The sequence below is a fragment of the Oratosquilla oratoria genome, chromosome 12, assembly GCF_046742065.1.
Source record: "Oratosquilla oratoria isolate Oo_2021 chromosome 12, ASM4674206v1, whole genome shotgun sequence".
Lineage (NCBI taxonomy): Eukaryota > Metazoa > Arthropoda > Malacostraca > Stomatopoda > Squillidae > Oratosquilla > Oratosquilla oratoria.
In genome coordinates, this window is record NC_134788.1 from 56296139 (window position 1) to 56308737 (window position 12599).

Below are 12599 nucleotides of genomic sequence, written 5' to 3' on the forward strand. Positions count from 1 at the left end.
ACATAGCATAATAAACAGTTCCTTGAAAGAAGGAAAAGTTCCAGAAGATTGGAAAAAAGCAAATATAGTACCTATATATAAAGGGGGAAATAAAGAAGACCCTACCAACTATAGACCAGTCTCTCTAACAAGTACAATAGCAAAATTTTTTGAAAGATTTATCAAAAGTAGATGGGTAAAATATTAAAAAAAAAAAACAATGTGCTAAATCCAAGGCAATTTGGATTCAGACAAGGACGATCATGCGTCACCAATTTAATATGTTTCTATTCAAGGCTAATAGATATAATACAAGAAAGAGATGGATGGGCTGATTCTGCATTTCTAGACCTAAAAAAAGCTTTTGACAAAGTACCACATAAGAAGTTGCTTAAGAAATTAGAAACTGAAGGAGGAATACAGGGCAAACTGCTTAAATGGATGGAAGACTTTTTGCAAGGAAGAAAAATGAGAGTAGTAATAATAGACGAACACTCAAAATGGGATGAAGTAATAAGCAGTGTTCCACAAGGAACAGTTCTGGCCCCAATAATGTTTGCTATACAGTATATATTAATGATATGGATGAAGAAATTGAAAGTTGTATGAGCTTCTTTGCAGATGATGCAAAACTATTAAAAAAAAGTGAACACGGAGGAAGATTGTGAGTCACTACAGAGTGATCTAAATAAAGTATGGGAATGGAGTAGGAAGTGGGAGATAGAGTTCAACACTAAAAAGTGTAGTATAATGGAATTTGGAAAAAACAAAAACAGAATAACAGGATCATATAAATTGGGAGAAGGAATAAAAAAAGTAGAAAATGAGAAGGACCTGGGAGTCATTGTTATGAATAATATGTCACCTGAGAAATATATAAATAAGATTTATGGAGTAACTTATAATTTAATAAGAACAATCAAAGTGGCATTTACATACCTGGATGAAGAAATGGTGAAGAAAATATTAATCACTCTGATAAGACCAAGATTGGAATATGCAGCAATGATGTGGTCACCAAGTACAAAAAAATGTATAATTTTTTTTGAAAGAATACAAAGAGCAATTACAAAATTGGCACCAACACTCTCAGAACTATCATATGAAGAGAGACTAGCAAAACTTGAACTACAGACACAAGAGCAAAGAAGAGAGAGAGGAGATTTGATAGCTATTTACAGAATCATGAAAGGTATAGAAATTATTGATAGAGAGAATCTGATAAAATGGGATGATAGAAATACAAGAGGACACGGAAAGAAAATCAAGAAAGACAGCTATAGAAGAGATCTGAAAAAGAACAGCTTTCCCCACAGAATAATAGACAGTTGGAACAAGTTAGATGAGAAAGTGGTGTGTGCAAAAACAATACATGAATTTAAATATAGTTTAGATAAAATGAGATATGAAGACGGGACACCACGAGCATAGCTCCCTTTCCCGTAAAATACAACTAGGTAAATACTGGGTAAATACACACACACACATCTGGAAGAAAAAATATACTGAATTCAAATAAATTTGGATTTAGGCAAGGAAGATCATGTATAACCTGATCTACTTCTATTCGAGACTAATAGAAATAATACAAGAAAAGGATGAATGGGCAGACTGTGCCTTTCTAGACCCACAAAAAGCATTTGATAAGGTATCACACAAGAAACTTATAAGAAAAATAGAATCAATAGGTGGCATCAGAGGAATAATTTTGGAATGGTTGGAAGACTTCCTGACTGGGAGAAAAATGAGGGTAGTAATTAGAGACAAATACTCTAAATGGGATGAAATGATAAGTGGTGTCCAGCAAGGTTTGGTATTGGCTCCAATCATGTTGCCATACATACAAATGACATGGATAAAGGAGTGGAGTGTTATATGAATTTCTTCGCAGATGATGCAAAAATACTAAAGAAAGTAAGAGGAGAGGAGTATTGTGAATCATTACAGTTAGACCTAGACAAAATCTGGAAATGGACTCAAAAGTGGTAAGTGAACTTCAATATCAAGAGGTGTAATATAATGGAGTTTGGAAAAAGTAGAAACAGAATATCAAGAAATTATAAAATTGGTGAAGTCAAAAAAGTGAACTCGGAAAGAGACCTTGGAGTAATAATCAGCAAAACATGACAGAGAACAAACATATCAATAAAATAGTCGAAGAAACCTTCAACCTATTAAGGTCAATGAAAGTGGCATTTGACTACTTAGATGAAGAAATGATTAAAAAAATATTAGTTACAGTAATAAGACCAAAACTGGAGTATGCAGAGACACTATGGACACCCAGTTCTAAAAAGAATATAAAGAAATTAGAAAGAATACAAAGAGCAATGACAAAGTTAGCACCAACTCTCCCCAAATTAACATACAAAGATTGTCCAAACTGGAATTACCAACTCTGGAACAAAGAAGAGAAAGAGGAGATCTGCTGACTATTTATAGAATCATGAAAGGAATGGAAATCCTAGATAGGAATGATTTATTAAAATGGGGCAATGAAAAAACAAGAGGACATGAAAATAAAATAAAAAAGGATAACTATAGAAGAGATCTGAAAAAAAAAACTTCCCACATAGAGTACTGGATACCTGGAATAATTTGGATAAAGAGACAGTGTGTGTAAACACTATTCAAGATTTTAAGAAAAAACTTGATGCTGAGAGATACAAAGACGGGTCACCATGACCATAGCTCCTTTCCTGTATGATACAGATATGTAAATGGTGAATGAAAAAATAAACAAGAAATGGTGAAACTACATCAAGAAAATATGGAATATATAGAAGGTATAGAAATGGCTGAAATTATGAACAAACATTTGAAATCTGTATTCAAAAATGAAAATACATACAACTGGGATGAAGAAAAGGGAGAAAGATCCCCCCCCCCGTGAATGGAATATTTGTGACAGAGAAAGCAATAAGGGACCTCGATGTCAGTAAATCATACAGCCCAGACAGAATTGAAAACTGGATACCAATGGAATGTATAGCTGAACTAACGAACAGAATATATAAGATAATAGATTTCTCACTCAAAGAAGGAAAGGTACTGCAAGACTGGGAGAATACCAATACCGGTATATAAAGGGGGAGATAAGGAAGACCCAAATATAGACTGGGTCTTCCTTACAAGCACAAAAGCTAAAAAATGTGAAAAAGTCATCAAAAGTAAATGGACTAAACATCTGGATGAAAACAATATACTGAATCCCAAACAATTCAGTTTTAGACAAGGAAGATCATGTGCCACGAACTTGATTTGCTTTTATTTAAGGTTAATAAATATAATGTAAGAAAGGGACAGATGGGCATATTGTGCTTTCCTGCATTTACAAAAGGTGTTTGATGAAGTACCACACAAAAAACTATTAAGAAAACTTGAAACAATAGGAAGCATATAAGGAAAATGATTGAAACGGAAGGAAGATTTCTTGCATGGGAGAAAAATGAGAGTGGTGCTTAGAGATAAAAACTTGACCTGGGAAGAAATGATAAGTGGAGTCCCACAGGGTTCAGTATTAGCTTTGATAATGTTTGCTATATGACATGGATGAAGGTGTAGAATGTTATATGAACTTCTTTGCAGATGATGCAAAACTACTAAAGAAAGTGCAGAAAAAGACTGTGAATCAGAAATGTAGTATAACTGAGTTAGGAAAAAGTAAAAAGAGAATATCAGGACAACATAAAATTGGTACAAAGGAAGTAAAGAAGGTTAGCTCTGAAAAGGACAAAGGAATAATTATTACCAAAGATATGTCCCCAGACAACCATATTAACAAAATAGTTGGAGAAACGTACAATTTACTAAGATCAATAAAGGTGACTTTTAATTACTTGGATGAAGTAATGGTTAAAAAAATATTAATCACACTGATAAGATCAAGATTGGGGTATGCTGTGACACTATGGACACCCAGGACAAAAAGAGAAAATAAGGAAAATAAAAAGAATCCAAAGAGCAATGACAAAGATGGCACCAACACTTTCAAAATTGACATATGAACAAAGATTGTCTATACTGGAACTACCAACCCTGGAACAAAGAGAAGGAGGAGATCTATTGGCCATTTACAGAATCATGAAAGGCATGGAAGTCCTTGACAGAGAAGACTTATTAAAATGGGATAAAAGAAAAACAAGGGGGCATGAAAAGAAACTCGAAAAGGATAGTTATAGAAGAGATCTAAAAAAAAAAAAAAAAAAAAAAAAAAAAAAAAAAAAAAAAAAAAAAAAAAATCCACACAGAGTGGTGGATGTCTGGAACAAATTGGATGAAACAATAGTGTGTGCAAACACCATACAAAAATTTAAAAACAATCTAGATGCTGAGAGATACAAAGACGGGTCACTACGAGCATAACTCCCCTTCCTGTATAATACAACCAGGTAAATACATATATATGACATACTGTGATATACCATATTGTTTTGAAATTCACTAAAATGGCCAGATCTGTATTTCTACACAAATATAAATTTATTTTTTATACAAAATTTAAGTAAATGAAAGACTTCAAGACTTATAATTTTTTATAATAAAAAAGGGCTCAAAGTTACATAGAGTAAAAATTACAGCACTTTGCAGATCCACCACACATTACTCCAGTATCATTACATAACATTCTTACCACAGCAGAATATTGTCTAAATCAGCAACACTATGGGAGATGTGGTCAAAACAGCAACTTTTGTTGAATGTGCTGATACCATGTATCTGCATGAAATGTTTTCCTTGTGTTCTGGTACTTTAACTAACTTATTGCAATTTATATTTCCATTATGCTTCCACCCCATCCCATCCTCATGTATGATATTGGGAGATTTTCAGAACATTATATTTCGGTTGGGATGAAATACATGAAGCACATTTTGTTAAACAAAATGCCAAATATACATATGGGAAAAAAGATATCCTAGTCTAACTTCCTTAATCCTGTGACATAGTTATTCATGGTTACCATGGTTCCTTGCCAACTCAAGAAAATTCCTATAATTATCAAAGGTTAGACTTAAAGTCACTTAGTCCTAGTATCCATATTCAAGACCACTTATTCAGGCTGTAATCAATTAATTATATTCAGGTGAGGAAACCCCCACATAGACATCAGATAACACGTTTAACTCAGCCACAAATCCCATTTACAGTAATCATAATAATAGTAATAATCATAATTTCTTAGCCTGGCTTGGCTTTATCAAAATGTTAATGTCAGTACCCCACAGACATCAGATAACATGACTAAAATCTGCCACAACCCATATTTGAAATAACCATAATGATAATATTAATCATAATTCCTTAGCCTGGTTTGGCTTCACTAAAATGTTAATGTCAGTACCTCAGATCAATTGATGGAAGCAAGTGCTCATGTGGTAAGGTGATGTCCTTTTTATATATATGTATTACTAAAATATCATGCTTTCTGAGCTAATGTTTGACCATTAATTTTACCATTCTATATCCTAGTAGCTGACTTTAATTAGTACCCATAAAACACATTTTTGTTATCCCTTTCATGTGTTCATAAAGTATACAATATTGAGATGAGTAATTTAATATAAATTTCATAACCTTAATATGTATAAAAAAGGTGTTTTAGATGCTTTATCCTTGGAAAAACAAAACACTCAGTTGGGAACAGTGGTTACTCAACATTGAAAAGATTGAAAAATAAAATAAAGGTAATATATATATATATATATATATATATATATATATATATATATATATATATATATATATATATATATATATATATATATATATATATATATTCAATTTTACTGATTAGTAAAAATTAAAATAAAGACTTGCACATGCACATTATATACATATGTATTATATAATATACACACACACACACACACATATATATATGTATATATATATATATATATATATATATATATATATATATATATATGGGGGTGTCAGTGCCCTACTTTTAATTCAAATAAATTTGATAAAATCACATATGAGTTCCAGCTAGAAGCTAGGGAGACCTCCAAGGTCTATACGGATTCAAAGGAGTTGTATAACTTTAAGTATTCAAAATCATATGTAGAAGGTAATGAAGGAGTGGAGGTATAGATTAATTATATAACAAGGGAAGAAAACAAGTTTCTGGGGGTGAAAATGCTATAAGAAATAGATATTTAACCCATTAAACTTCGATGACAAGATTCTTGTCATTTGGTCAAATAAAACAAAAAAATCATAAAACACCAAAATGTTTGATCAAACAGCACCAGAAAAATATGATGTCAGTCCTCGCTTCATGAAATGAGGACTGACGTCATATTTTTCTGGTGTTTGATCAAACATTTTGGTGTTTTATGATTTTTTTTTTTTATTTGACCAAATGACGAGAATCTTGTCATCAGAGTTTAATGGGTTAATGACACAGAGATAATTGTATGTACCTAATTGTAATACAGCGGAAAGAAGCAATGCTTGTTGGGTCCCATTTCTTACTCTCCAATTTATCACACCTAGCCTCATATTAATGTACACCAAATTGATTTACATATATCATACTTAGATTTGAATTAATGTATTGCTCCAGCTTAGGCTATATCACCTTCTGAGCTATTCCAAATATGTATCTATACAGAATTTTTTTCACATACTTTAGACATGCAGTCTTTCTCAAATTGTTCCCATAACCTCTTAAACCATTCAACTCCGATGACAAGATGTCTTGTCATTTGGTCAAATAAAACAAAAAATCATAAAACACCAAAATGTTTGATCAAACACCAGAAAAATATGACGTCAATCCTCGCTTCGCTCGCAGCGAAGCGAGGACTGACGTCATATTTTTCTGGTGTTTGATCAAACATTTTGGTGTTTTATGATTTTTTGTTTTATTTGACCAAATGACAAGACATCTTGTCATCGGAGTTTAATGGGTTAAAAGTCCTCTCATCCTTAATAAAGAGATCTCCTCTGTCAATACAACTTATCCACTTTAGTGATCTGAATGTCATCTTTGATCTTTCAGAGTTGGCAGACCCAGTGCTTTTAGTCAGGCTGGGGACCAATTTGGTTACTGCCTTTTGTACTTGGATAGATCAGGGTTTAGATGAGTTTTCCATCATCTCATCATCCATATTGTGAAAAGCCACCTTGATCTTCTGCAGCAGTCCATATTTTTCTCCCACAATCCTGCTGATATATCTGCGACAGGTTGTCTTTTATCATCATCACTCCCAAATCTTTCTTTTTTGTTTTCATACTGGCTTCTCTTCCCAAGGAATAGCCTGCCCATTTTTTAGTATTTTCTATTTTTTAGACTGAAATGAATTTCCTATTCTTGGCTTCATACAAAAATAGTGCTTAAAACCCATTCAACTCCGATGACAATATTCTTGTCATTTGGTCAAATAAAACAAAAAATCATAAAACACCAAAATGTTTGATCAAACAGCACCAGAAAAATATGACGTCAGTCCTCGCATGAAGCGAGGACTGACGTCATATTTTTCTGGTGCTGTTTGATCAAACATTTTGGTGTTTTATGATTTTTTGTTTTATTTGACCAAATGACAAGAATCTTGTCATTGGAGTTGAATGGGTTAAATATTTTGCAATAATCTAGTCCTTGTTTTTCACTCTTCTAATCTTTGTGTCATCTACAAAGATGTTGGCATAGCTATTAGGAAAATATAAGGATTTTGGAGGATGCAGAAAAGAAAAACCTAAAGGTGCTCAAGATTAAGTATTTCAGGAGTATAATGGGGATTCAGGATAGTGTGAGAAATATGGCGGGGAGCCAAAGAGCAGAGGTAGAAAGAGCTGGCTAACTGGGATGATCAAAGAATGCTGAGATGGTTTGAAAATGTAGAAAGTCTGAGGTAATATTAGGAAAAAAATATAGATAGCAGGAGTGTATGAACTGGAATTGAAAAGTAAGAATAAGGTGGTTATGGAGGGTGAAGGGGGCTCTGGCTGCACAGCTCAGTGTTGGCTGCTTAAACTTTTGAAATTATAGATCCCCCCCCCATACACAGTAGGGCCCTACTGTTGGGGGGGGGGGGCAAGAATGTCTATTCATCTATGAGATGCTTAGATAGTTAAATTGGAGGGACAATGAATGGGTTTTGGATAGGTGTGAATGAATGTAGGTTAGGTGCATGTTTTGATTCAGCTACCCTTCTGTATGGGGAAAAGGCATTTTGATACACATGAAAACATAGTCTCTCCAATTTTTTCATGTTATAAGGGCAGAATCAAATATGCTAAAATGTCTAGAGTATCCATACTTTACTGTAAATTACATTAAAAATAAGTATATATTTCATAACCAATACATAAAATAGGGTATCATATTACATTTCTGCAATTTTGGTAATATTGAATATATTTAGTAATTGTTTTAACTAGTGTATTACAAAGATGTTATATACATGAATTTTGAACATGTACTTTTTTTTTTTTTTTTTTTTTTACAAAAAATGGATATTGTGTAAGCAATGTCTGTTACAGTCTCATTACAAAAATAATCAGCATTAATTATGTTAAAAGGTCTGCAGTATTAGTACTGTAAATTAACTTTTCTGTAGAAGTTCAAGAGTCTAAGCAGCCAACACTGTCAGCCATGCAGACTTCAAGAATCTGTAGCTTACACAGTCAGCTGCCTAAATACTTCCTCAAACTAACCTGCAGTAAGCTAATTCCAGTTATTTAAATAATTGTAGAACTAGTATCACCATTAATATACCAATTCACCCATGACTCTTTTCTCCTAGAATTTCATAATAGGTGACCAAGGGCCAAAATTGTCTTTATGTTCACATTACTTAATTATTTCCTAGTTATTTATAAGAACCCAATTAATGCCTTCAATCCAGTTGCACGGTTTTTGAATTTTGGAAGTGCAAATTCTACTCGCTTGTTCAGATTTACTTAAGATCAGTCAAGTTACTTCTGGTTATACTAACTTTCCTGCCCTAAACATACTCCTTTTTCCAGTACCTTACAGTTCATAAACCGTCTTAAATTATTTGTGATTATATAAATTCATCCATACATAATTCTAAAGTAAACCTATCTTGGGAACAAATCATTTGTCAAAATATGTCAACATTTGTTTCATATATGCATATACCAACAGTTTTTCACCCTTACAATGTATGAAGGGTTTTGAATAAAATGGGGCAACAGTCCCCAATTATCTATGCCATAGAAGATGCATGTAGAAATTTTGAGAAAGAATTATAAACTTATCTCTGAAGCTATGAAAACACCATTTCAATATTTTGATAGACTGAATTCTGTACTTTGTCATTATGGTGGAAAGTTGTCTTATATTAATCCCATTTCCCAGAGATGTAGCCTGCTTTTCTATTCAAAGCACCACATACTCTGCTAGAGCAATCAAAACATATACAAGTTTCTGTTAAAGTTTACTGGGAAGTCTCTAAACTTTCATTATGAGATACATTGTCTGAAAGCTTAGCCTGATAGATTTCAAGTCAAGATATCAACACCACAGTATGTGTGCATAAGTGCTCAGGTCTCACATGTGATTCAGTTTGATTTTTTTTTTTTTCTTTTTCTTAAAAGTTATTCTCATTTTTCAGATTTATTTTTTCTTGACTCTTTCCATCATATGGTTACCACAGCATACAAGGTTATTTTCACCACCTACTAAGTTTTATTTCAATATTGTTATGTTTGACTATGTAGTTTGCTAAATAGTGGCTGATAGTTTTTTTAACCACCAACTGATCAAATGTTAATATTAACCCTAAATGGTTCTAGCAAATAAAAAGAAAATATGAAAAAAAAAAAAACTGAACTATTCAATCAACCCTTATTTCTAATTTTCAGAAAATACCACATCGGTGTTTTCTAGTTCTGGTTAACATCAACCAGTTTATTCTTATTCAAAGTCATCTAAATAAATCAAGAGGAAAACTTTTGTCTCATTACAACTGAGAAAGGACATCAAGACTGTCATATGGTGAAAATACCAGACCATTATAAGAAATATATAATTTCAATTTGTTTCATTCCAGATGTGCAGCAACTGAATGATGCTTATAAACTGGATTATCCATAATGACTTCGACATTATGTAACAACCACACTTTTCTGTCTAATTATCTTCAAAAGCATTTGGACTGTAGACATTACCAATAATGGTGAGTAGATGATGTAAACGATACAATGGATCATCATACTTTTGAAAAAATAAGAACTTGGAAATGTAACTTGATATGCTATATCTATTTCCATATTTGGGAAGGCTATCTCTGACATCTCTCCACTTTCTCCTAATGTTCTGTGTGTGTTCTACTGTTGATGGAGTGAGATCGTATGTGGACTGCCTCACTCTGATATGGTTATAACCATAGTCCTCCAAGCTTCCAAGATCTTTCCCTTGGTCTGACATCACTGTAGTTCCAGGTAAAACCCAATTTTCAATAATTCGTGCAAGCTTTTTAGGGTGTCTGTTCTCAAGTGGAACCATGAAAACTTTTTTACTTCCCCGCTCAATCCCACCTAAAACCCATACTCCATTCATATCTTCGGCTTTACTACTAACTGCCTTTCCAAATCGAGCTTCAGCAATTTCAACTACCTTCCCGGATCCACCAAGTTTTTCCAAAGATTCATTCATGTACACTTCCACAGCCTCTAGACAAAAACCGTTCCAATCACTCACTGACTTGTGCGACATCCTGGTCTCTACCAATGCTAGTTTCACACTGTAAGCTTCACAACACCAAAGTGCCATGAAATGAAGAACCTGACCTATGGGCAACTTTACTTTTGATAACCAAGTGTTCTTGAAAATTGTTTGTTCAAAATCACACTTTTTCCTTTTCTTATTAATTACCGACGTGCGATTGCACCTCCAGCTATGATTACCTACATACATCCTGCATGAATTATTACAATGTGGACATAGTTTTTCTTGAAGAACAACTCCATGATCTTGGAGGACTTTAATACGTTCTTCTTCTGTCTTCACTTCAGCCAAAAGGATGGCATCAGCCATTCGAAATCGACAGCCATTGCAGGTTACTTGTTGTGCTGGCACTGGCAGCTTCACATATATAGTTTTGGTGATTTTCAGGGCCTGATGCACACTGTCCTTATTCTTCGACATCCTTAACGATTATTGTTCACCACTGAACTTTGTCAGGAACTCAAGACCAAAATTCGTGGTACCAGGTAGGCTCTGTTTTGGTATAACGTATACTTGTTTATTTTCCCGCTGCGTGAGTGGTCTTGTGTTGTCATTGTGCTTTTTTTCACGTTCAGATTCAATCTGCCATTTCTTTTTATAAAAAGTATGATCACTCTGGGATGAAATTGATTTTTTTTTAAGACTCCAGGTCATACAAGGTCCAGCGGGTGCTTTGTGCATATGTACTTTATTCTGCAACAACAACAACAACAATAATAATAATAATGATAATAATTAATAATGATAATAATAATAATAATAATAATAATAATAATAATAATAATAATAATAATAACAATAATGATGATGATGATAATAATAATTACAGTCACATTATCTTTCACGTCTGTTTTATTCCTTGATTTTTGTGACCCTTAGGCTTAGGATGATATTCGAACAACATTGAGAAATTTTTCTTTGATATTTCTCGTTTGCTTTTCATATTTCCTTACACTGTCATCTTGAATTCAATATTGTTATTCCTGTTCACACAGGCGGACGAAGACGTACTTGGTTTACATGCTCGTGCCTCGAGGCCATGATGACCCACGGCTGTAGTAACAAAGCAATCAAAATCATCTAATTGCATGTATTTCCATCGGTTAAACCTCACTTTAAATTAATTTTTAATTTAGCTTTTCTTCGCCCATGTTATTTCATACAACGGTAGCCTACAGCTGTACGAAAAAGTGTACAGTACCTAATCTATTCAAATAACCTTGTCATATTTATCATCATCATCATCATCATCATTATTATTATTATTATTATTATTATTATTATTATTATTATTATTATTATTATTATTATTAATTCATTTATTCTATTTTATTTATTTATCTATTCATTTATCTTATTTATCTATTTTTATTTATTTATCTATTTATCTATTTATTCATTTTGTTTATTTATTCATTTATCTATTTATTTATTCATTTTGTCCTTCCACCCCAAACTGGACTATGGATTCCCCAGGGAAGACCACCCGTCCCCGCCGAGTTGTTCGTGAGAAGGAAATGGGAAAATGAACGTGTATAAAAGGGGGATATTTGTTAAAGTATGTGTCGTGGGTCAGGAGGCATGGTGTTTCCATGATGGAAAGGAGACTTGGAGTTAGAGTCCTGCATCGGCCTTTAGGGGAATCTTTGGGGGGGAGGGGGGATATTTATTATCAACAATCCACCCAACAAAAGAAAGAAGGCTGAGGCTTAGTCGTAGGGACAGTCAGAAAGATGTAAATTTTTTAGTGATAGGTAAAGTGGAATGAGATGTAGTAGCACAGGAAGTTGGAAATGTAATAAGTTTCTGTTGGAGAAAAAGCAAATGTAAATGTTTTTGTGTGTAGTCGTGTTGTTTGTGATGTGCTTGTCTGTGTAAACGCCTCTATCAGGGTGTACATATAATGGGACATATA

At 33.2% G+C, this 12599-nt stretch overlaps 1 protein-coding gene across 1 annotated transcript; it reads right to left on the reverse strand.

Moving 5' to 3' along the window:
* Nucleotides 1–10087: 10087 nt before the first annotated feature.
* On the reverse strand, nucleotides 10088–11104 carry LOC143030411 (uncharacterized). The gene has a single exon (XM_076193559.1). It carries the CDS (start codon nucleotides 11102–11104, stop codon nucleotides 10088–10090), a length of 1017 nt encoding a protein of 338 aa, XP_076049674.1.
* Between the last annotated feature and the right edge of the window lie 1495 nt (nucleotides 11105–12599).

Bases quoted from the DNA above. Each gene is read 5' to 3' on its own strand.
- LOC143030411 (XM_076193559.1), bottom strand. From the start codon at position 11,104: ATGTCGAAGAATAAGGACAGTGTGCATCAGGCCCTGAAAATCACCAAA.